Source organism: Prionailurus viverrinus, chromosome B2 (genome assembly GCF_022837055.1).
Source record: "Prionailurus viverrinus isolate Anna chromosome B2, UM_Priviv_1.0, whole genome shotgun sequence".
NCBI lineage: Eukaryota > Metazoa > Chordata > Mammalia > Carnivora > Felidae > Prionailurus > Prionailurus viverrinus.
Genome location: NC_062565.1, coordinates 125,231,865 through 125,257,674, shown reverse-complemented (window position 1 = coordinate 125,257,674; position 25,810 = coordinate 125,231,865). Strand labels below are relative to the sequence as shown.

The 25,810-nt window shown below is 43.4% G+C and overlaps 1 protein-coding gene across 5 annotated transcripts in view; it reads right to left on the bottom strand.

Annotated features, from left to right (window-relative positions):
* ARFGEF3 (ARFGEF family member 3) overlaps window positions 1-25,810 on the bottom strand; it is a 188,144-nt gene that overhangs the window by 21,200 nt on the left and 141,134 nt on the right. For all 5 annotated transcript variants that reach the window (XM_047859292.1, XM_047859295.1, XM_047859293.1 and 2 more), the window contains 7 exons: window positions 24,727-24,872; window positions 22,778-22,957; window positions 14,389-14,533; window positions 12,706-12,828; window positions 8,055-8,158; window positions 6,293-6,437; window positions 1,030-1,158 (listed from right to left, as the gene is read on the bottom strand). In XM_047859292.1, the coding sequence (XP_047715248.1) occupies window positions 1,030-1,158; window positions 6,293-6,437; window positions 8,055-8,158; window positions 12,706-12,828; window positions 14,389-14,533; window positions 22,778-22,957; window positions 24,727-24,872 (972 nt within the window). The remainder of the gene's footprint in view (window positions 1-1,029; window positions 1,159-6,292; window positions 6,438-8,054; window positions 8,159-12,705; window positions 12,829-14,388; window positions 14,534-22,777; window positions 22,958-24,726; window positions 24,873-25,810) is intronic.

Genomic DNA, 25,810 nt, shown 5'->3' with positions numbered 1-25,810 from the left:
TCATAATTTTTTTGCTGTTCAATGTATTTCACCAAACATCATTATCAAAATTAATAGCGAGACAAAATGTATATATGATTATCAAGTCTTCATCAGTTTATGATAAATATGAAACTCCTCTTACTACTAAGGAATTAACTAGTGGGTTCATTTGTGGTTCTGATTCTGTTTGTGAAAACCAAAATTTCTAGTTTCTTGGATCTTGGGAAAATTTGCATGTCTAAGTGTACATGCTAAATTTGATTAATTCAAAAGAAGAAATAAATGCCCTCAGGGCCATTCTTTTCCTGTATTACTAAGGTACCAGGTGACCACTAAATGTCTTTTTCTAAATCTAATCACCTATGACCTTTATACATTTAAGATCTTGCTGTCTTGGGGCACCTGGGTGGCTCAGTTACTTGAACGCCCAACTCTTGATTTTGGCTCAGGTCACGATCCCAGGGTTGTGGGATTGAGCCCTGCCTTGGCCTCCGCACTGAGCATGGAGTCTGCTTAAGATTCTCTTTCTCTGCCCCTTTCTTTCCCCTGCTCATGTGCTATCTCTAAAATAAAAATAAAAAGATCTTGCAGTCTTAATATTGCATCTATATGTATGTATATATGTATATGTATTTGTATATATACATGGTTTGTTTATGTCACTGGAGACCCAGTGAGTCTCACTGACAGCTCTGGGCCAAGAGCATGTAAGATCCAGTCAAAGAGGAAGACTGTAATCCTGGAAAAGAGCAAAGTCAATACCCTTGGCCTGATTATTGTGGGAATCCAACATCTCCAACTAACTGGATAGCACACATTATTTATAAAGGGACTGCTGGGAAGACATGGAAACAATAACAGGGCATATCTTAAACATCACTGCATCATAGCCATTCAACAAGTATTTACTGAGCATCTATTTGGCATGGAGCTCTGCACCGAGTCCAGGGATATAGCTGTGAAACAAGCAGACCCACAGAAATACCCTCCTAAAAAAAGTTACATGCATAAGAACTCCTCCCAAAAGACAGACGTAGAAATTCTTACCAGGTGTTTTGGTAACATCTCTCAACAGCTCAAAGAGTAAATCCAGGGTTGGTGGCTGATGCTGACGTGGACAGTTGGACACAGCTGCTGTTAGCTGCTCCAGCAGGATGATCCAGACTTCTATCAGCCCTGGAAACCAGAAAGCAGATCTCTGTGAAATCCATAATACAGAATCATCATAAGACCAAACTAAACATTGTTAGGTTAGCAATGTGCCGTGTGGATGTGAGGCATTGCCCGGTGGGGTAGCCCGCAGTGTCCACAAGCAAGGACAGATTATGATTTACACGTTCTAACAAAGTCAAAGGGCAGAAACCCCCCAAATTTCTTCTTATTCCCCTACAGGAAGAAGGTGATATGGTAAATTCTACTATATTGAAACAACTGTCAGATTTCTTGGGAGCTGAGAGTACCAAAACACTAAAATATCCTTTTGTATCACCCAAGTATATCTTTAAAAAAATTTGTTTTTAGTGTTTATTTATTTTTGAGAGAGACAGAGAGACAGAGCATGAGTGGGAGAGGGGCAGAGAGAGAGGGGGGGAGACATAAGATCTGAAGCAAGCTCCAGGCTCTGAGCTGTCAGAACAGATCTTGACATGGGGCTTGAAATCATGGACCTGAGCCGAAGTCAGACGCATAACCGACTGAGCCACCCAGGTACCCCTAAGTATATCTTTTTTTAAAAAAATTATTTAATTACAAATATATAACAAAAATTTGCCGCCTTAACCCTGTACATAATTATGCATACAATTCAGTGGTATTAATTAAATGCACGGTTTTGTGCAACCGTCTCCACTGCCTATTTCCAAAACTTTTTCATCATCTCAGAAAACCTACACCCATTACACGGTAACTTTCATTCTCCCCTAACTCTAGCCTCTGGTGTGGCCTTTATGGAAAAATGGTTTGGTACTTCTTCAAAAGGCTAAACAGAATGATCAGATGACCCAGAAATTTCTCTCCTGGGTCTACACCCTAAGGAATTGAGAGACTGTAGGCTGAAAAGTCTACTCTACTTTCTGTATGAATGTGCCTATTCTGGATATTTCATATAAGCGGAATCACAGTATTTGTTTCTGTGTCTGGCTTATCTCGCTTAGCATAATGTGTTCAGGGTCCGTCCACGTTGTCCTGTGTGTTGTGTCATGTTTTGTTTGTCTATCTGTCGAGAGACAAGGTGTGGTTTCCACCTTTGGCTATGGTGAATAAGGCTTCAGTGAGCACGGGAGTGTAAGCATCTGTTTCAGTCTCTCAATTCCTTAGGGTCTAGACCCAGGAGAGAAATTCCTGGATCACCTGGTCATTCTGTTTAGCTTTTGGAAGAAGTACCGAACTGTTTTCCATAAAGGCCACACCATTTTATACTCCCGTGAAGGTTCCAATTTTTCCAGGTCCCCGCCAATGCTTAATTTATCTCTTGTTTTAACTGTAGCCATTCTAGTAGGTGTGAACTGGTACTTCACTGTGGTTTTGATTTAGATTTCCCTAACGACGAATGACGTTGCGCATCTTTTCATGCGCTGATCGGCCATTTGTTCCATAGTTTGAGAAATTCATGTCCTTTGCCCATTTTTAACTTGTGTTGTCTTGTTGGGTTGTAGGAATTCCTTATAGAGGCTCGATATTAAAACCTTATCAGAAATAGGACTCACAAATATGTTCTATTCTTTCGACTGTCCTTTCACTTTCTGGATAATGTCCTTTGATGCACAAAAGTCTTTAATTTTGGTGAAGTCTGAGCCATCCATGTTTCTCTTTTGTTGCGTATGTGTATTAGTCTATTTTCTTTGCTTTTCTCTCATTCATCCCCAGTGTCTCCTTTTTTTTTTTTTTTTTGCAATCTATACATCATTTTTTTTTAAATTTTTTTTTCAACGTTTATTTATTTTTGGGACAGAGAGAGACAGAGCATGAACGGGGGAAGGGCAGAGAGAGACACACAGAATCGGAAACAGGCTCCAGGCTCTGAGCCATCAGCCCAGAGCCCGAGGCGGGGCTCGAACTCACGGACCGCGAGATCGTGACCTGGCTGAAGTCGGACGCTTAACCGACTGGCGCCACCCAGGCGCCCCAAACATCATTTTGAATTTACGTGTCCACATTGCACTTGGTGCTGCTCGCACTCTCTCGTCCTGTGTCCATGCAAAATCACTGCCTGTATCGTTCACAGGCAGGGAACGGTGCTCACGGCATCAACAGAATCATAAGCCCAGGCAGCACACTTCTCAGTACACAACTCTTCTTTCTCCTCTTCAGATTTCATTTTTATTTTTTTATTTTTAAAAAATGTTTATTTGGAGAAAGAACATGTGCATGCACAAGAGAGTGGGGGAGGGGCAGAGAAAGAGGGAGACAGAGCGTCCCAAGCAGGCTCTGTGCTGTCAGCTTAGAGCCTGACGCAGGGCTCAATCTCACAAACCCGGAGATCATGACCTGAGTTGAAATCGAAAGTCAGAGGCTTAAGGGACTGTGCCACCCAGGAGCCCCTGAAGTTTCATTTTTAAAATAAGATATTTTTGGGGCGCCTGGGTGGCGCAGTCGGTTAAGCGTCCGACTTCAGCCAGGTCACGATCTCGCGGTCCGTGAGTTCGAGCCCCGCGTCGGGCTCTGGGCTGATGGCTCCGAGCCTGGAGCCTGTTTCCGATTCTGTGTCTCCCTCTCTCTCTGCCCCTCCCCCGTTCATGCTCTGTCTCTCTCTGTCCCAAAAATAAATAAACGTTGAAAAAAAAAATTAAAAAAAATAAAATAAGATATTTTTAGTGTTGCGCACTACTAGGCAAGGGAAAAAGCATGAGATTCTTTTTATTAGATGGAAATAATTTTAGTTTTGCCATTTACATAAGCACTACCTGAGCCAACACTCCAGTTCACCACTGCCTTTGGAAATACGTCAACCTGCAGATCGGATAACTGATACAGAGAAAGGACTCAGTTTCTCTAGCTTAATCCAAAAGGACCTAAAATAGAATACAAAAAAGCCCACTCTACATTTTAATACTTCTAATTTTCCTGTGAAATATGACTGTATCAGAAGATGGTAGGTTTTAAATATGCCCATTAAATTGGGGCATCTGGGTGACTCGGTCAGTTGAGAATCTGACTCTTGATTTTGGCTCAGGTCATGATCTCACAGTTTGTGGGATTGAGCCCTTTGTTGGGCTCCATGCTTAGCATGGAGCCTACTTGTGATTCTCTCTCTCCCTCTCTCTCTCTCTGCCCCTCCCCTGCTGATGCTTACACGCTCTCTCATAATAAATAAACTTTAAAAAATTCCCATTGAAAAAATTACTTCCAAAGTTTTGAATACGCCTATTAATAGGAAGCAAAACCAAACCCATGGCCAATAAATAAAATCAGGTGACAAATGCTTATGAACCTCAAAATGTAAGCAGGTGTGAACAAGCTAACTTGCAGGAAGTTTAGAGGACAGAATCACATGTTATGCACCACTAGAAGGGGTATAACCAATAAAGTCCACATGGAAAACTCCATGGGACACTGGACCATACTTCTTTAACAAATGAATTGCAAAGGAGTGAAAAAGAGCTGAAGAGGAAAATCTAGAGATTGAAAGGGATTTAACAGACCTATCAGCCAAACATGTAGTGTGGATCTTATGTGAATCCTGAAAATTAACTGACATAATAGGAAATGGTAACACTGAATGGATATTTGATGTTAAAGAATTATTATTTTTGGGTGTGGTCATGGAATTAATGGTTATGTTTGTTATCTGTGAAGAACACATACTGAAACATTTTCAGATGAAATGCTATAATGATTTGATCTAAGACAGAGGAAGTGGAGGGAACAGAGGGAGGGTGTGTGTGTGTGTGTGTGTGTGTGTGTGTGTATAAATATACAGTAGTTGAAGCTGGATGATGGGTACATGAAGGTTCATTATACCATTCTGTCTAGTTTTATCCATGTCTGAAATTTCCATAGGCACAAAAAAAAAAGGAAATTATTGGCTCTTGGAAACCAAAGGAATAGCATCTAAGAATGCATTAATTTTTAAGACTAACTTAAAGCCTTTGCCTTTCTTTTCTCTGATCTAGCTATATTTCATATATAGTTGTAACTTTAAAGGCCTAATGAATTGATAACGTGGAAGGTGGTTGGCGGTAACTTATCCATACAAAGATGGGCTGCCTAGGAAAAACAAGGGATTAATGGTTTGCACAAATGGAAAGGGGATTCCTGACAACGACCCTACACAAACCATGTACAACTGTTTTAAAGACTATATTATAGATAAACAACGTTAGTTTCTGTTTATAATGGTCTGGGCTGGAGGTTTAAGAGGCTAAGTACAAATTATTCTTAACTAATCATTAAATGAAACCTCTATCAGGCAACACCCAGCCTATTTCCAATATTTTCACTGTCCTCTCCATTATTCTCTCCTATGGTTCTTCCTTACACCTATTCTAAACTAGTGAGGTTTTAGTGTCTATAATCCCTATGGAAGACTGTCAATCCTCTCACTGCTCTCATAAGTGGATTTATAATAGAAAAATAAAACAAAAATTAAAAACAAATAAAAAAGCAAATGGAAAAAACCTCCCCCCGAAAGTCCTTCTGCAAGGGTTTGAAACAACCTGTGATGCATAATAGACTCCTTTAAGGACATAATTTCTATGTCTAGATCTAGAACAGGGCAGGGTCGATGGACTCAGAAGACAAGTGTGAGCATGAGTTAACCCATCTGAAAATGTCCCCAAGTTACTAGACTGAACTCCAATCCTCGGGAAATTACATGGGAACTAATTTGAAACACATTCTTTGAAATTATTCTTTTAATGAGCCTTCAGTTCCACCAGCCACAAATAGATTCTTTCTTCAGTAGTGGCTTAATTTCCCCAGTCTCTAACCAAAGAGTCCTGCAGGAAGTAATTATATAATGATTGTGTTTCCTAGAAGGTATTAAAGACAATTACCAGCCAATTTAATTACCAATGCAACCACATTCCAATTTACTAAATTATAGAGAATTCAGAGTTAGAAACTATATTTAGCGGAAGCTGCACTCTGTTCACACTGAGTTTCGATGGAAACTAAAAAGGATGGGTTTGGAGACAAGACATCAAATGATGTTTTTAAAGAGTCCACGGAAACTTTAGGTGGCCGTGTTCCATTAGAATTAAAAACAATAGCAACAGAAATGGATGATCATTCTTATGATCTGTAAGTTACTGAACTCATGACTTAAGCTTCTGGGACTATGAAAGTATTTCGGTCCAGTCAACTAACTTACCCGTGTCGTCATCAAAATCAGACAGGACTGACTCAATGCCATCCTCACTGCTCGCCGACTGCTCCTGAAGTCTTCGAGGCAAGCTAGCGAGTCGCCCGCTAAGGAATATTGGCTTCAACGGCATTTTGTAGATTTTGGCCAGTAACTAAAGAATGAAATATCAAATGCAATTGTATATTGGAAAAAGCTGCACTCTGGGTGTTAATGAAGAATAAAATTATATACCAGCCATATTCATGTTAGGGAAAACCAGAAAAGCTCTCCACGTCTGCAAGTTCTAAGGTTGGTTGGGATTTGGAGGCATCTATCCCGTGGAGGAGGTGAGACAGCATTCAGTACAAACCAAAAGGTGGAGAAAAAGACTCTAGGGATACTTGTTCAGCATCTCAATTGCCTATGAATATTATAGACTTTTGTAAACCTTCCCAGGGAACCACAAAACAGGTCAAGAGTTTTTGCCTATGGGGGGAGTATTCTATGGGGCTCACTGAGGAGAGAGTCTATAGGTAAATGGGATACTAGACTTTGCTCTCCCCTTCCCTTCAGTCGACGCCAAGGCACTGAGGCCAACAGTAAGTGGGGGAACGAAGGGTTGTGTGGGCCAGGTGGGAGAGAGGACGGCAGAGGAAGCAGAACTGACAGACTGCCCTGGGTTCCACATTCCCCTCTCACTGCTATGGAGCCTGTCGCCCAGGAATCCGCATTCCTGGGCCAAACTCCCCCGGAGCCTCATGAATTAGAATTGTGCCTGCTGGGCCTGTCCTGTCCCAGAAGCCAGGAAAACAGCTGTGAGGGAGACAGAAAAAATTCCTGTCCTGGGGGTCTTACAATAATAATTTCAGACATAAAGGCTATAGAAGCAATTAGGTGATACTGGAATGACCGGGGTATGTGGGAATGTTGGCAGGGAGTTGGTTCATAGCTCTGGTCTCTCTGAGGAGGTGATGTTCCTGATGAGATCAAGAGAAGGAGCATCCCACAGAGATCCAGGGAGGGGAAATTCTAGGCAGAGGAGATGGCAATAGCCCTGAGCGGTAAGGCACCGTGTATCTGAGGGGCAAAAAGTCTGTGTGGTTGGAGCCCAGAGCGAGAAGGAAGGATCTGAGGGTGAAAAGGTAGCTGCGGTTCTGTTGTGAGTGGGGCCTGGTGGAGGCAGCTGGGGGAAGAGGCGGGGGCTGGGTATCCTTTCTACAGTCCTGGGGCTTCATGCTATACCTGCTATCATCATGGGAGAGGTTCCACAGTCCAGAAGAGGCCTGGGGACAGAACCCGCAAAGACAGGACTACAACTACTGAGACAGGGTATCACTGAAGCCTGGTTGGGGGGTGGGGAGAAAGGGCTTCAGGAGGGACCATCCTCTGGTCCGGCAGCGTTGGACGCAGATATTGGCAGTGACTGGATTTCGCACAATGAAGGTCGCTGTTGACTTGGATGAGTGCCGTTGCATGGGATTTCTTCACTAGATCTTGGCCGACTGCATCCCTCTTTTGTTTCTGTCTCTCTCCACTGGCCGCACCCCCACCATCCACGTTCTGGTCCTATCGTCAGGACTTCCCGTGACCTCATGACTCCCTTCCTTACAGCCTGACGCAAGCATAGAGATTAGGATGGTTCCTGCATCTGAGCGTAAATGAGAAGTTTCAGAGACTGCAGTTCAGTTGTGCGTTCGGGTAGATTTCCATTACTTTCTTCCTTTCCTTCCTGGAAGGGGTGGGGACGCAAATTTATACTAGAGCTGCGTGCAAGCACCGCCCCTGGTACCTGAGAGCAGCGACGGAGGTAATCCAGGGCAGGCAGGCACAGGTCTGGGGACGTGGCTCCCGGTCCCGGGACACAGTCTCCTATTTCTTTACAGTCCACTTCCCCTGGCGGACAGAGATTGACAAAATTACTCTCGCCTTCCTCCTTCAACAGGAGACCTGTTGAGCCACACGGCCTTCGCTCAATAAACGTCTACTGAAATAACCAGCAAAAGTTACCCCAAGCTCTGCAACCTCGGAGACAGTCCTTTCTCCCCTCTGCACGTGGGCATCTTAAACACAGTTGGGATCACAGCGTGCATCTTGTTTTGTTGGGAATATTCCATTTTGTGAGTCTCCTTTTCAGTAAGCAATGGACACTTTTTCTGGGTCCTACCACAGTACCCACGGTGGCTGGACGCTGTTGTTTTGTACCTGGACACCCTGTAACTCACTTCACTGTGCCCCTGCTGCTGTCGGTATGACTCTGAAGCTTGATGATTAAGGAGAATCCTGGCGACAAGCCACATGTTGGGCTGGAATGAAGCGCCAGGCCTCTCTCTGTTTGGAAAAGAACCCATCGGCTACCAGTGCTCAGCACTAAATAGTGATGATAAATAAAGGCTCTGGGATGATCTAAACATCTGGGGCTTGGGGACTGAGACGACTGAATTGAGTTGAAATGATTTTTCTGTTTATTTTTTTGGTGGTATATATCTAGAGCTTTCGCAGATCTGTAGAAGGCATCTAGATTTTCTATAGGTAAATACTAGTCGTGGGGTGCCCGGGTGGCTCAGTCGGTTAAGCGGCCGACTTCGGCTCAGGTCATGATTTCGCGGTCCGTGAGTTCGAGCCCTGCGTCAGGCTCTGTGCTGACAGCTCAGAGCCTGGAGCCTGTTTCAGATTCTGTGTCTCCCTCTCTCTCTGACCCTCCCCTGTTCATGCTCTGTCTCTCTCTGTCTCAAAAATAAATAAACGTTAAAAAAAATTAAAAAAAAAAAACTAGTCGAGGATTATCATTCTTCTCATGCAATGAATCTATTCACATAGTTTTAGTAACTTTGTTCCACTGACACCTTAATTGTTTCCCATTGTCTACAAGGGTAGCAACTAGCACCCTCGCCCGGGGGGTAAACAGACCTAATTACTAGGCATTAGTTAAAATTCAGACAAAGAGGCATGTTTCTCCTTTAAAAAGAAGAGATAAACACTTGTATTTTAGATCAAGGATCACCTTTTTCTGTACAGGTTAGACAGGAAATACTTCAGGCTTTGCAGGTTCCCTTGTTTTTGTAACACCTTCTCAAATCTACTGTCGAAGCACAAAAATAGCTACAGACAAATGATCATGGCTGTGTTCCGATAAACTTGATAAAATAATTTTTTTTTTTTTTGCCAATTGTTTGCCAACCCTCGGTTTGGATCAACACACTTCACAACGTGAAAACACAGCATAGATCAAATTCATGTTGAATAAGCCAAGCGGGAATTAAAAATACGTTCGTTTCTTAGCCTGTTGATCACAGTGAGCCGTCCCAAAGTTTTTTTGTTGGTTTTAACCAAGGCTGCCGCGGTACACATCAAAGTCTATGTAAGTGGCGCCCCCTGGAGTCCGGGGCCGTCCACAGCCAGCAGGGCTGTACTGGAGGCCCCTGAGTACCCCCCAGGCTCCTTGCTCCGTACAAATAACTCCACCTTATAATTCACAGAAAAAACCATCCTCCTTGTGCATCCCGATAATTCTGCATCTCCATTTGCTGCCCTTAACTCCCTCCTTAAGGGAAAATCTCACATTTGTGACACGCTGTTCGGCATCTCCCCTCGAGTGGAGTTTCACAGAAGTTCAACAGGTCCAAAGGTCCAACGTCAATACTTTCTCCTCTCCTCCACACCTAACCTGCTCTCCTTTTGAATGTCCTAACTCTGGGCAGCACCAGCCTTTGTATGAAACGTGGGGAACGGGAGCCATCCTCGGTTCCCCCTCCCCGAGCCCCCATTCGGTGACAAGCCCTACAGACCCCACCTCTGCCATGTGCTAGAGCCAACTGCATTCTCTCCACAATCCGCAGCTTCTCGCACCCACGTATGGGGAGATGTGCCTGCCAGAGTTTAGTGCCTAACCATGCATGTGACTGGAGTACTCTTAATAACCCTCCCCGCACATTCTGGATTCCTTGACTTGGCACGCGGCACCCTTCACAACTGCCCTCTTCCTTTCTTTCCAACTGATCACCCACCATCCCTCTTATGTGGGTACCTTCAGTGCACTTTGTCTTTAGGAAAGTAAACCCATGGCTTACCCCACCAAGTTCAAGCTTGCACCTAGCCCCCGCTACCAAACATCTGTCTCAGCGGCTTATTCATTTCAGCTTACGTGTCTTTTTTTTTTAGTAGCCTCCATGAAAATATTCATCTTACTGAATTGTAACAATCGATTTATATGTGTTTCCTAGAAGAGCCTGTGAGCGTCTCACAGGCAGGAACCTCTCCCATGTTTTATTCATCTTTCTATCTTCACATAGATGTGCCCACATAGCAGGCACTCAACTGTTCACTGAATAACAGAATAACAGTCATTATGACTCTTCAATGAAATATAAGACTGTGACATAATAGCAAACACATATACTGGTCTCTGCTCCCAGTTCCTGGCACATCGCTCCTAAAACCTTTGTAACTTCCCAAGTGACAAGAGTACTAGAAGCATCTTTTGTTCTGATATTTGGTCTTTGACTCCAATTCCTGACACAGAGCTCCTACAGCCTTGGCATTTCCTGGATGGTAGGAATATCTATTGTTCTGATTGAGGCAACAGCCGGTGGGCTCCTGGATGTGGACTGGTCACCAGAAAGATCAAGCCATGACTAGAACATCCCCTTCCTAACTCCTAAACAGAGTTAAAGATCTATCATGCCTATGTGATGAAGCCTCCGTAAAAATCCCCAAAGCATGGGGTTCAGAGATCTTCTGGGTTCGTGAGCACATCTACATGCTGGGAGGGGAGCACACCTCAACTCCGTGAGGACAGAAGCTCCTGTGTTTGGGACCCTTGTGGACCTTGCCATATGTATCTCCTTTGGCCGTTCACCTGTATCTTTCTTATATCCATCACACGATAAACTGGTATACGAGTTCCCCTGAGTTCGGTGAGTTGTTCTAACAAATAACCAAATCCAAGGGGCAGGGGTTATGGGAAGTATTTGTAGCCGAGTCAGAGTTGTGGGTAACCAGGGGACCTACTTGTCCTTGGCATGTGAAGTGGGGGGCATCCTTGGGGGACTGAGCCCCTAACCTGTGGAGTCTGTGCTAACTCTGGGTAGTGTCAGAACTGAATTGGATTGTAGGACACTCAGCTGGTGTCGCAGAGTATCACGTGCTGTGAGGGCCGCCCCCTTCCCCCATCCAGTATTGGGAGTGTGGTAGTCATATGGGAACAAAGGAGATACGCAGGAGTGAGTTTTTCTCAAACAAAAGCTGAATTTTCTACTACCTAATACAAAGATGCATACTTTAAGTTCTTCTTATGATTAAGATTATTTGGCTTCTATTTAACATACAGCAGAATTAAAAAAAAATCGTATGCTGTATTTCAGAAGAAATCTTCCTCTGAAGCCCAATTTGTAACATCAAGAAGCAGGTGGCTGCGATGGTTACCCTTCCGCTCAGTCCTCTGTTTCCCAGGGTGTACGTAATAATAGAATAAAGCATATATGATAAATAATAGACTACAACAACAATGGTCTACAGATCAGACTTGTTGCCTTCAGGCGCTATCCTGAAACTTGCATTTTGTTCCTGGTCCCTAAAAAAAAAGGGAGCGTGAGTGAAGTCACCTCGTTTCTCGGTGTCCAGTTTTCTTGTGCAAAGGAATTGTGAATTATTTAGCAAAAATCAAAAAATATATATATTATGGACTTTATATTGCCCTTATTTAAATTGTTCTTAGCCTCCATGTCTCAGAGCACTCTAGGGCGAAGTTCTCAAAACTTTAAGATTTAAGTTCCTTCTAAAATTTCTGGTTTTAGGAACTGCTGGCAGAAACTAACTGCCCTCCCCTCTCATCCCAGGTAGCTTGTGCTTTATAGCAACCTGCTACAGCAGGTCGTGTTGTATAGCAGGACTCTACTTTGTTAAAGTATTGCTAAATAAAGCAGAAAATCAACTTAGTAGACTCTGACACCCACAAGGCCTCAGAGAAGGGGGACTTTGACATTCCAGAGAAATTTTATGATTAACAAGGCCCAGGGGAAGGCATGCTTGATTTTTTTTTTTTTTTTTTTTTTTAGGAGGAGCTGGGAACTCAGGCGGAGGCCGCCAATTATGGGACATCGAGGATCGTAGTTCCTGCATCGGGGCAGTTACTGAATACAGTACCGAATATTCTGAGACTCAAAAAGAAGTTGGAGCAAAATAACACATAGATTGCAAACGTGCTACAAGAGTGTCCCGTGAACACAATGAATGACAGCGACCCTGGACAGAATCCAAGCTGCTTTCACAGTAAGCTTTCTGCTCCTGAGCAGACAGCACACTGCCATCTGCATATCGCCCAGGCTTGCTTGCTTGCTTGTTGCCAAGCATGTTCTTGGGCCTGTCTCCGGGCCCTTCCACACAAAGTCATCCAGGACGGGGCCCCCAGCTGTCACAAGGCATGGAAAGAAGACCCCACTTACCCAGTCCTTTGACAAACTTCATAAGGCACATGATGTAACTCGTGGCTGCATTGGCGAAGACCTGGATGTTGTCGGTATTGAGAAAAGCTTCAAATACATCAAACACTGGAGCTTGGCCTTTTCCTGAGGGGAGGAGGTTGTAGAATTGTAAGAAAATGAAATCTGTACCCTTCAGGCTGTCCATACTCTCAGCATCTTCCATGGGGTCTTGGAAAAGACCTATTGGAGGAAATCCCTGGCCTTTTGACGGAGCGCACAGTACTGTCTTTCTCAGCTTTGCCTGCAGGGGGAGCTGCAGGAAGGCTACAAATACCAAGACCTCGGTAGACAAGAGATGAGGGCAAAACAGCTGAATGCAGGGCTGAGGCAATGTGTGAGTCTACAGGGTAGTGAAACATGCGGGCCTCTGGGATTCTCCTGCACACACAATTATAGGGAAGGGAAGGTTTTAGAAAAGCCCTGATGGCGTATTCTGATTGACTCCTAACTGTGCAGAAAAGAGTTCACAGGCTTGAGACTGCTATTCTTAGAAGGCCTGCTTTGCAAGAGTTTTCCTTGATTGGTATCTGGGAACTGGGCTCTCTGAATATTCCCGGGCAACAGTTAACTGATAAGGGTGGTTCACGGTGCCTAGACTGTGCAAACAACATGGTTTATTCCGAATACTTGCTTTCCTTTGGGGAATCTGGGATTTTGGTGGGTGCTAGGTAGAGGGTACCCATGTGGCCAGCTCTTAGCTGGGTCTCTAATGGGCTTTGCTGGGAAGAAACAGCCTCAGGTTGCTGCATTTTCACTACTGGGGAAGAGTATGCTCTGTGGGACCTTCATGGGAGGCAGAGAGCACATGAAACCTGCACAGGGATGTCCCAAGATTCTCTGATTTTTTTGCTCTGATCCTCTGGCCTGTCCTTAGTATGTTGCCATGATAAATCTCGGCTGTGAGCCACGTAATAAATCTGAGCCATGCAACAAGACTTAGTATAACTATAGGCTGAGTCCCATGAACCCCTCTGGTTGGTTTCTGAACGTATCAGTAGTCTTGGGGACCACGCACTGACAGAATACCCATGGTTGCTGGGCATGCTCTATGGGTCCCCATCCATTTCCAGCCAAACCCAATTTCCTTAACTGGGATTCTACTACATGATGATGCTTTCCTGCTTCTTACTAGCAAGTGAATAATGTTTTCCTTTTTGGCTTTAGGAATGAACTCAACACAGACAGGTGTAACTGAAACAACAAACGGGAGTGTCAGTCTTCTGTCTAATCTGTCCATAAGAGCAGGGCCTGATTCATCATGCTCAGGGTTCTTGGCCTGCTGGCAGAACTCAGAACGTGTGTCCCTGCTTTGCCAGATTGTTCCCTGCCGGAAAAACACGGCTGCATGGCGGTCTTCCCTATTGCTCTGTTTCTTTAGATAGCATGAAAACTGACATCAAGAACTAATGCTTTATAACAAGAATCATCCACATATATACTTCCCTCTCACTACCCTCACTCAACAGAGGACTGGAAATGCTACCCAGAGCAACCAGGCAGGAAAAGATGGAAGAAGACAATTGCCCGTTTGTAGATTACGTGGTCTATTTTATTTAGAAACTCCTCAAGACTCCACCCCAAACTTTAGAACTCATAAAAGCGTTCAGTAAAGGTTCGGGATACGAGACGAACACACGTTCTTACCCATGGAGTAATCACCAACCAGATACTCCTTCACTTCAGACTTGTTCCCACTGTGCACCGTTTCCAGGGCACTGAACAAGGACCTCCATCCTGACTGGATCTGGGTGGAACACACTTCAACCAGCTCGCCGATGGATGTGACAACCTGGCGGAGGCAAAGGAAGTAGCACTTAAAACTTCTTCCTTACAAGCAGCAGGAGAATTTCTGGAAAGGGGGATACGCTTCTCTGGTCCCTATATCTGGATCAGTGCCAGTGAAAAAGAAAAACCAGAATTCAGCCAAACTCACTCAAAAATCTACATTAGCAGCCACATTGCATTAATTTGCATTCTGCTAAAGACTTCCATTGTTGAGCAACTGTTCACACGCCTGTTAGCCATCCATAAATGTTCTGCTGTTTTTTTTTTAAATTGGGTTTTTGTCTTCTCATTATTGACTTTTTATTAATGAGTTATTAGAGTTCTTTATGTATTCTAGATTCAGGTCTTTCCTGGGGCGCCTGGGTGGCTCAGTCAGTTGAGCGCCCGGCTTCGGCTCAGGTCATGAGCTCGTAGTTTGTGAGTTCAAGCCCCGCGTCAGGCTCTGTGTTGACAGCTCAGAGCCTGGAGCCTGCTTTGGTTCTGTGTCTCCCCCTGTCTCTGCCCTCCCCCCGCCCCCCGGCTCATGCTCTGTCTCTTTCCCTCTCTCAAAAATAAACACACATCCAAAAAAAAAAAAAGACTATTAGATTCAGGTCTTTCCTGAGATATAGGATTTATACATATTTTGAAATAGTTTGGCCTTGTCTTTTTATTTTTTAATGGTGTCTTTTGAAGGACACGTTTTTAATTTTGATGCAAACTATTTCATCAATTTCTCTTCTTATGGATCATGTTGGTGTCATTTCTTTTTTAAAAATTTTTATTTTTGAGAGAGAGAGAGAGAGAGAGAGAGAGACAGACAGACAGACAGCATAAGCATGGGAGAGGCAGGGAGAGAGAATCCCAAGCAGGCTCTGCACTGTCAGTACAAAGCCTGATGTGGGGCTTGAACTCACAAACCGTGAGATCATGACGTAAGCCTAAGTTGGACGCTCAACCAACTGAACCACCAGGTGCCTTCATGTTGGTGTCGTTTCTGAGAAATCTTTGCCTAACGCAAGGTCCCAAAGATTATTTCTAGTAATATTCACCATATTGGTGTGCATTTTGCCTGACATCAATACAGCCACCCCAACTCTTTCATGGTTACTATCTGCATGGCATATCGTTTCCAGTACTTTACTTGCAATCTGTTTGTGCCTTTGAATCTAAAATCTGTCTCTTGTCACCTGCATATTATAATATCTTATTGCTTTGTCCAGTCTTAGAATCTCTGCCTTTTGATACTTTTAGTCAATTCGTGTTTTCTAACATCTTTGAGACATAAATCACATACCATAAGATCGACCCATTTATACTGTATAACTTTTTTTTTTTTTTAGCATATTCAAGGAGTTGTGCAGCAATCTAATCAGTAGTCTAATTTTAGAGCATTTTCATTACCTGCCTGTGTCCACCAAAGCCAGCACCTGGGGACGGTCATCCTTCCCACCCAACCCTATGCTCCACTCCAGGCAATCCTTGGCCTACTTTGTATCTCTACTGATTTGCTTATTATCGATGGACATTTTACATAAATGCAATCATACAAAATGTGGTCTTCTGTGACTGGCCTTTTTCACTTAGTGTAATGTTTCTAAGGTTCATCCGTGTTGTAGCACAAATCAGAACTCATTTTTTTTATTGCCAAATAATACTTTATTATATGGAAATACCACATTTATCCATGTATCAGCAGATGGAATTTACGTTGTTTCCAACTCTCTGGCTATTATGAATAACACTACTATGAATGCTTGTGCCTAGATTTATACGGATATATATTTTCATTTTTCTTGGGTATGTACCTTTGGAGGAACTGCCAGACTGTTTTCCATGGTGGTGCATTTAACCTTTCTGTCAGTAGCACATGGGAGTTTTGACTTCTCCACATTCTCATCAAAACTTAGCATCTTTTATCTTGGAGTCATTCTAGTGGGTTTGAAGTGATATCCCATTGTGGTTTTGATTTGCATTTCCTTAATGACTAATGACATTGAGCATCTTTTTGTCAATACATATTGAATGCTATTATTAATGATGTCTTATTTAGGTCTGTCATTTTATTATTTGTTTTCCACATATAATGTGGTTTTTGTTCCTCTGTTCCTCCTTTACTGCCTTCTTTTGTGTTAAACATTTTTTTTATATGAAATTTATTGTCAAATTGTATGGAATCCTTTATCTACTTTTAATTTATTATTTGTGTTATTCTCTTGACTGTTGCCCTAGGGATAATATACATCCTTAATTCATCACAATATTCTTCAAGTTAATACTGACGTAATTCTGGCAAAATCTAGCAAATTTGCTTCTAAATAGTTTCATTTTCTCCCCCTTTGTTCTGTTATGCTTATTTATATTTTTATATTTAATAAGTCCAAAAATAGAGTGTCAGAGTTAGCGCTCTAAACATTATTTTTAAAACAAAAAGAAAAAATACATAAATCTTTTTATATTTTCTCACATAAGAACCATTTCTTCTTGTAAAACTGATTTACTATCTTGTTACCTCCTTTTAGTCTGAAGGAATTCATTTAGTATTTCCTTTTTTAAACCCTTTATTTTTGAGAAAAAGAGAGCACAAGCAAGGGAGGGGCAGAGAGGGAGGGGGACAGAGGATCCAAAGGGGGCTTTGTGCTGACAGCAGTAAGCCTGACGCGGGGCTCAAACTCATGAACCATGAGCTCACAACCTGAGCTGAAGTCGGATGCTTAACCGACTGAGCCACATTTAGTATTTCTTATAGGTCTGTTAGCAAGAAATTCTTTCAATTTTTGTTTATCTGAGAATGCTTTTACTTCATCGTTATCTTTGAAGGGTAATTATTCTAAATTATTCACTGACTTTTTTTTTTTTTTTCTTCCAGCACTTTCAATAGATCATTGCATTATCTTCTGGCTTTCATTCTCTCTGGAAAAGCAGCAATTAATCTTATTGTAGTAATGAACTATTTTTCTCTTGCTGCTCTCAAGGTTTTGTCTTTGAGCAGTTTGACTATAATGTATCTACTGTGGATCTCTATGTATTGATGCTAATTGGGGTTCCATTATTTTTCGAAATATGTTTTCTCACCCTTTGTCTTTCTCATCTGTCTCTGAACTCCCATGCCATGTAAGCTTGATATTTTCCCACAGGTCTTCAAGGTTTTGTTTCTGCTCAAACAATCCTCTCCAATCTTTAGAATGGATAATTTCTACCAATCTACCTTCAAAGTTCACGAATTCTTCTGCCATTTCAAATAGTTTTCATTTCTTTAGACTATTTTTGAGTCATTGTCATCATATTTTCCTTTCATTCTTTGAACATATTTATAATAGCTATTCTAAAGACTGTCCCTCACCACCAATATCTGGGCTCATTCTAAGTCACTTTCTGTGTGTTTGTTTGTTTGGTTTTTTGCCTCCCCTCTCAATGTGTCGCTCTTTTTTTGTCTCTTTGCATGTTTTTTTCTTTTTTTTCTGTAAATTTGACATTTTATATAATAGACTGTAGCAATGCTGAATTCTGATTAATTCTTCTGATTTTTTTTTTTAATAAAGGGTTGGACTTACACTGTGCAACATCTCTTCCTAGGTATGAGAAGCCAAAGTCTCTGGCTCAGTTTCTTTTTTTTTAAATTTGTCATGTCTTAGCCTTACTATCTCGTATTCATCCCCATGTCTGCATAGGTTAGTGGTCAGCTGATGAAGCGGGAAGAAGTTGTGCTCAGATAGCTTGAGCCTTTAAAGCTCCCATTCTCTTCAACCAATCCATGTGTGTAGATTGAGGAAAATATTCCAAGGTTAACCAGTTTTCAAGTTTCCCTGGTTTTTACCTACTGATGGTGGTATTTGTATGGTCTATCTTTCACCATGTTTCAGTCAGCCAGAGATGTGCAAGGAACTTATCTAGTCTTTCTATTAAGTCTTTGGTTTTCAGAGACTCATGTTACATTTCCTTTTTTAATTTTTTTTTAATGTTTATTTCTGAAAGAGAGAGATAGAGCATGAGTGCTGGGGGCGGTGCAGAGAAGAGAGGGAGACATAGAATCAGAAGCAGGCTTCAGGCTCTGAGCTGTCAGCACGGAGCCCGATGTGGGGCTCAAACTCACGAACTGCTAGGTCATGACCTAAGCTGAAGCCGGATGCTTAACTGACTGAGCCACCAGGTGCCCCCAAGACTCATGTTACGTTTCTTACCTGTTCACTGCTCGCTGCAACCTTAGGCTAGCAAAGTTGCGGGGTTCCCCTGTTCGCTTCCTAATGAATTCACCACGTTTAGTTGCCAAACCAATGGCCTTTTTTCATCTTCTTCAAACCAAGTCCATCATTTATAGGAGAAACACTGATGATTTTCCAAGTTAGCTCCACACTGGTCAAACTCCTATTCTTGCCAATATCTTGAGAGCAAGGCTGATGGGTATGATCTTTGCCAGGAAGTCAGGCACTTCCACTGTTCCCAACCAAAGTTGTATCAGAAACTATTTCTACACACAAATGCTACTCAATTTGTTGTCTGTCCTTGGTCAGTCTCTAGAAACCTGAAAGTGTTGCTTTTGACAATTTTGTCCTGTTTAATACTTGATTTTTGTGAGGAAGATCCATTAACTTTTTCATGTCACCCTTGCCTAAATCCCTCCTGTCCTAAATCTTCCTCAACATATTTAAGCATAGTTTTTTTTTTTTTATTATTTTAAAAATAATTTACTTATTTTTTAATTTACATCCAAGTTAGCATATAGTGCAACAATGATTTCAGGAATAGGTTCCTTAATGCTCCTTACCAATTTAGCCCCTCCCCACCCCCCACAACCCCTCCAGCAACCCTCTGTTTGTTCTCTATATTTAAGAGTCTCTTATGTTTTGTCCCCCTCCCTGTTTTTATATTATTTTTGCTTCCCTTCCCTTATGTTCTTCTGTTTTGTATCTTAAGTTCCTCATATGAGTGAAGTTATATATTTGTCTTTCTCTGATTAACTTCACTTAGCATAATACCCTTTAGTTCCATCCATGTAGTTCCAAATGGCAAGATTTCATTCCTTTTGATTGTCGAGTAATACTCCACTGTGTGTGTATGTATGTATGTATGTATGTATGTATGTATATACACACACACACATACATACCACACGTATGTATATACATACATACATACCACATCTTCTTTACCCATTCATCTCTCAGTGAACATTTGGGCTCTTTCCGTATTTTAGCTATTGTTGATAGCGCTGCTATAAACATTGGGGTGCATGTGCCCCTTCGAAAGAGCACACCTGTATCCCTTGGATAAATATCTTGTAGTTCAATTGCTGGGTCCTAGGATATTTCTGTTTTTAATTTCTTGAGGAACCTCCATACTGTTTTCCAGAGTGGCTGCACCAGTTTGCATTTCCACCAACAGGACAAAAGAGATGCTCTTTCTCTGCGTTCTCGCCAACATCTGTTGTTGCCTGAGTTGTTCATGTTTGCCATCCTGACAGGTGTGAGGTGGTATCTCACTGTGGTTTTGATTTGTTTTTCCCTGATGGTGAGTGATGCTGAGCATTTTTTCATGTGTCGGTTGGGCATCTGGATGTCTTCTTTGGAGAAGTGTCTATTCATGTCTTTTGCCCATTTCTTCACTGGATTGTTTTTTGGTTGTTGAGTTTGATAAGTTCTTTATAGATTTTGGATACTAACCCTTTATCTGATATGTTGTTTGCAAATACCTTCTCCCATTCCGTTGGTTGCCTTTCAGTTTTGCTGATTGTTTCTTTTGCCGTGCAGAAAATTTTATTTTGATGAGGTCCCAATAGTTCATTTTTGCTTTTGTTTCCCTTGCCTCCAGAGACTTGTTGAGTAAGAAGCTGCTGTGGCCGAGGTCAAAGAGGTTTTTGCCTGCTTTCTCCTCAAGGATTTTGATGTCTTACATCTAGGTCTTTCATCCATGTTGAGTTTATTTTTGCGTATGTTGTAAGAAAGTGGTCCAGGCTCATTTTTCTGCATGTTGCTGTCCAGTTTTCCCAGCACCATTTGCTGAAGAGATGGTATTTATTCCATTGGATATTCTTTCCTGTTTTGTCAAAGATTGGTTGGCCATACGTTTCTGGGTCCATTTCTGGGTTCTCTATTCTGTTCCATTGATATGAGTGTCTGTTTTTATGCCAGTACCATACTGTCTTGATGATTACAGCTTTGTAATAGAGCTTAAGTCCAGGATTCTGAGGCCTCCAGCTTCGGTTTTCTTTTTCAAGATTGCTTTGGCTATTCGGGGTCTTTTCTGGTTCCATACAAATTTTAGCATTGTTTGTTCTAGCTCTGTGAAGAATGCTGGTGTTATTTTGATAGGGATTGCTAAGCATAGTTATTTTAAAGTCTGTTTCTGATAGTTCTGATGTCTGGATCCCTGGCTGAGCATGCACGCATGTGTGTGTATTTTTATTGTTTTTCTTTTTGTTTTCAATGACATGTTATTTCCTTTTTAAAAATATTTTACTTTTATTTTTGAGAGGGAGAGAGAGAGAGAGAGAGAGAGAGGCAGGCAGAGAGAGAGGGAAACACAGAATCTGAAGCACGCTCCAGGTTCTGAGGTGTAAGCACAGAGCCTGATGCAGGGCTCGAACTCACGGGTCGTGAGATCACGACCTGAGAGCCAAAGTTGGACACTTACCCGACTGAGCCACCCAGGTGCCTCAACATATTATTTCCTAATGAGCCTCATTACTTTTTGATTGAATGTAGACACTGCACATGCAAATCAAGAAGTAATCTGAATCCTTGGGATGACGTCATCTTCTAGCAGAGAGGTATTCTGCACTATGGCTGGCACTAGAACTCTCAGTCATTCATCTCGTGTTAGGAATTGGGATTACTCCCCGTTATGACTAGTCTGTTTAAGTTTCACTCCTCCTCCTAATACGTCTCCCTTTTCTCTTCACGGTTCTGCCCCGAGACATCAGTGTTTCATTAAAGACTCTAATCTTGCTTAGTTTTTCAATCTTTTAGCTTCCTCTTCTGAGATTAGGGGATTCCAGTTCACGGAAAGTAGTCTCAGGCACCGGGTACAGACTCTGGGTATTCTTTCTCTCCTAGATACTGGCCTCATAGCTATCAAATACACAGTTGTATTCCAATGCCTTCCAGTGATTGAACAAAAAAAATTTTTATCCAACTTTTTCTGGTTGATCCCTGTGGGAAGTTGGTCTGAACTATTTAATTCACTATTATTGAACCCCCCCCCCCCCCCCCACCACACACACACACAATTTAGAGTTTAGGTATTAACTTGCATTTTCCTTGCTTTCATTTCCTTAAGCTTCTTAGGCATTCTTATTTAATATTTTGCAGGCCAAGATGCCAACATTTCAATGCTCTTTAGTCCTAATGGTACCACCTGTTCCTTCGGCAGTTCCCTCTGACTGCTGCCTTGTTTCCCTGTGTGTTTTGTAATATTTTGTAAATGCTGTGAAGTCACATATGCTGGAACTTTATTTGTGAGATTCTTTTGTGGCCTGATTTGAGAAGAGTTCCTCTGGAGGAATTTCTGTTGCTTCTGTCACGTGCCTGCATAAGGCTTCTCAGTCCACCAGCGTGGTCTAATTTCATATGCTGACCGTATAGAAAGCCTAGCTTGTAATTTTAAATCCTACAGAGTTTTTTTTTTTTTTAATCTTTATCAAGAGCCAATGTTAGGGACAGGCTGCTAGTATCCTCAGGGACGGTGGTACTTGGATTTATTACTCATTTACCTTTGGCCTGAGTGAACCCCAGTTTTGTAAGGTTTGCATCGAGATCTGTCTCCCAGTCCTGTGGCCTCAAGAACGCGATAAGCAGAACTCAGCTCCAGCTGATGGCAAATCCCCTCGTGGCAAAGCCAGCCTTCCCATTGTTACTTAGTTCTGGACATCTTAGTATTCTTTACTTTCTTGCCAGAAAGCGTCAACGTGCTTCAAAGGGATTTATAAACCTTTACTTAACGTTGTTGGTAGGTTTCAGAGCGTGGGTCTGTGTTCCTGGCCCACCGTCATGCTAGGCATGAAGTGTCCAGAGGGTACTGTAGTGATCAAGAGTAGGGGAGAGGTATGTGAAAGTGTAGACCGCTACAGCCAGATTGCCCCGTTTCGAACCCCGGTGCCACCAATCACTAGCCGCGCATCTAGTTAGCTAAAGCGCTTCCCCTCTCCGTCACAGATTCCACGGCGGGTTAGTAGAAAAATGAAATCTGCAAAGGCTGCAGAGCAGTGGCAGCCAGCGTAGTCAAGAAGAGCCAGCGGTGGGGCTGGCGACGCCGACTTGAACGGCACCCTGACCTGGTCCTGGACGTCCTCGTCGCACAACTCCAGTTGCATGATGCGCTCAAAAGGCCGGAAGAGGGCTTCGTTGAAGTGAAAATGGGGCGGCTCGTTCCAGTCGGTGAGGACCTCCGTCAGTATGTCGTGGATGAAGGAAACAGCCTTCTGAGACACGTGTCTTTCCTTATGGCAGGCAGCCTGCGAAATTCGTGAGAGAGAAGAACACCGTCAGGACTTCGGGAAAATGGCTTCTGAGGTTCCTAACCCCCCCCCCCCCCCCCACTGTAGGGAGGTAGAAGCAGCAATTCTGTTAAAGTAAAAGAGAAAAAAAAAATCCAAGGAACAAGTATAGATCAACAGGACACTAAAATTCAATGTTTAATCATTTAACCGAAGACCAGACACAACTCCAGTTTTACTTTAATATTTCGGGAAAAATAAGAGCTTCTAGTAATTTCTACCCCCCCCCCCCCCAATAACGTTTCAGTTTTCTTGGGCATAGAGAACACATGGACCATCGAGACACCAGAACCTAGTTCGGGGAGTTGCCCATGCTCTCATTTTTAGCCATGCCCCAGGTATGAAGATCAGATGAGACATCGTCCCTCAGAGAGGCGGGCCACCTGCACCGATAGTGCTCTGATTGGGTCACATCTTTGGATCTTTAGCAGTCCTCTCTCACACGGACCCTGGGCTTGGATGTCCGACCTGCTCTGGAAAATGGGACAATACCAAACACCGCATGAGTAGAGAACTGAAAAGTGGTTCTGATTCAGGGTCTGTCCTCTTGCTTTCCTCGGGAATCCTAAGAATGCCACGTCAATGAGCGAGGGCTGGTCCGCTGAAGGGAGAGAGACCATGGAGAGAGGCCCACTTGTCCAGCCCACCTAGCCAAGGCCACCGGGAGCCAGCCGACCACAGACGTACAAGCGAGGCAAGCTGAGATCAGCCAAGCCTGGTTCAGACCAGAAGGGCCCCGCTGAGCCCAGCTCAGATTTCTGACGGACAGAATCATAAGCTAAGTAAATGGTTATTGTTTTAAATGGCTAGGTTTTCGGGGTGGTTTATTATAGTGTAACAGATAACTGATACACGGTTCTTCCACGAGCAAGTTGTTATTTCCTTGCTAGAATGTTCTCAGTTTAGTGAATTAAGTTCCAAAAAAACCCCAAAAAAACCAAACCTTTATTTTATGACATAGCTCTACCAGATGAGCACTAAAGTAGGAGCAAGAATAGTTTTTAATGAAAAACAAGGCAACAGTTTTCCCATCAACTGAGAAGTAGCCAGTCGTCCTGTGTTGAAATGCTTAGTTTGTATGACAGAATTTACCCTATGAACTGCTTTGTGGGAGAGTGAAAGGGGCCCTGGTATTAATTTTGTTGAGAAAACTAGGATGTATGGTTAGTTACAGGGTGCGTCCCAGATTATATATAATCAGCTATCAGAAAAGAGAGGCCGGCAGGAGCAAAAGGCGTTGTTGTAATCACGCATAAAACTGAAGCCTTGGGGCGCCTGCGTGGCTCAGTCGGTTGAGCATCTGACTCTTGATTTCGGCTCAGGACATCATCTCACGATTCGTGAGACTGAGCCCCACGACGGGGGATTCTCTCTCCCTCGCTTTCTGCCTCTCCTCTCCCTGTGCCCATACATGCTCTCTTTCTCTCTAAATAAATACACTTAAAAAAAAAAAAAGTGAAGCTCCAGCCTTGGTTAAAACCGGAGCATGAAGAATGAAAAACCGGCTGTGGGAGGTACCTAGCCAAGTCACGTAACTGTAAAGAAAGAGGGTCAGGGTGACACCGTGGTGGTACCGCCCTTTGCGGCGACTCTCTAGGTGCTGTGACGGATAGAGAACTGTGATGCTTGTGCCCAGGCGCTGCTCTCGGGCCACAGTGCTCTTTGTCCGCACACTGGCTGGAACCCCCTGCACTGGCTCCACTTTCCAGGTGCTCACAGGTGCTCACCTCCACCAGGTGCGGGGCCACCAGGCTCCAGCAGCGCATCACGTGGAGCAGCGGCCGCGATTTGCTCCGCACGATCCTCAGCATGGCATCCCCAAGGCGGAACAGGTGGAGGGCACTTTTCCGGTCTTGGGTGGATTTAACTTCTCCTGTAAGAAGGCAAGACCAGAACGCCCAAACACAGAACTAGCTGGACCCATTCGAGTGCAGAGAGAGGCTAAAAATACCCAGAGCGGTAGGATTAGTCAGCGGGGGGCAAGCAAGAGGAGAGAGGACCCTGGATTCAAGACAGACAGGGTGGCTCACTCAACAAGGCCAGACCCCACCCCTCCGAGTCACCAGCAGATGCCCAATGCCTGCTGTGACAAGTGTGAGCAAGGCTGTGGATGAGGAGGAATGATGCGGTGGTTAAGGAGGAGGGCGGGGAGTCCGGCTGCCTAGACTCAAATCTTGGCTGAGCCACTTAGAAGCCGGGTTCCGTTGGACCAGAGACTTCCCTCTCCAAGCCACGTTTCTGGTTGTGCAAGTGGGGATAACAGCACTCACCTCTTCAAGTTACTATAAGGATGGTGCTCATCGAGGGGCTTGGCACACACGTACCGACCCCCCCCTCCTAGCTCGTTGCTGTCGTCACTCATGCTCTACTTTGCCAGCCCTTAGTGGCACCTCTGAAGCCCTTGCCAAGCAGGTCAGGCCCCTGCCCACTCAATAACATGCTTGTGTAACCTGCTCTGTCTGGTTCCGTGCAGTCCTTGCCTACTCTGACCTTTTGCAATTTCTTTTCCCCCATCACCTTGGTCTTCTCCCTTCTTGTCACTTTCTTCTCACTCATGTCTGGCTTCTGTCAGGCCGCCTACAAAATGCTGATCATTATCACGCTCCTCCTTTCTAATTAATCTTGCCATATCAAATAAACTTCAAAATGACAGTAAGAATAATCACTGACATTCACCGAATGTTTACTCGCCATCGAATGCTGTGCTGGTTCTTTAGGTGTCTTCAGTCACGTTATTATTTTTTTTAAAGCAAGCTTTAAACAAACGTAATTATTGCCATTAAGAACAATGAAATGTCAGGAAGGTAGACT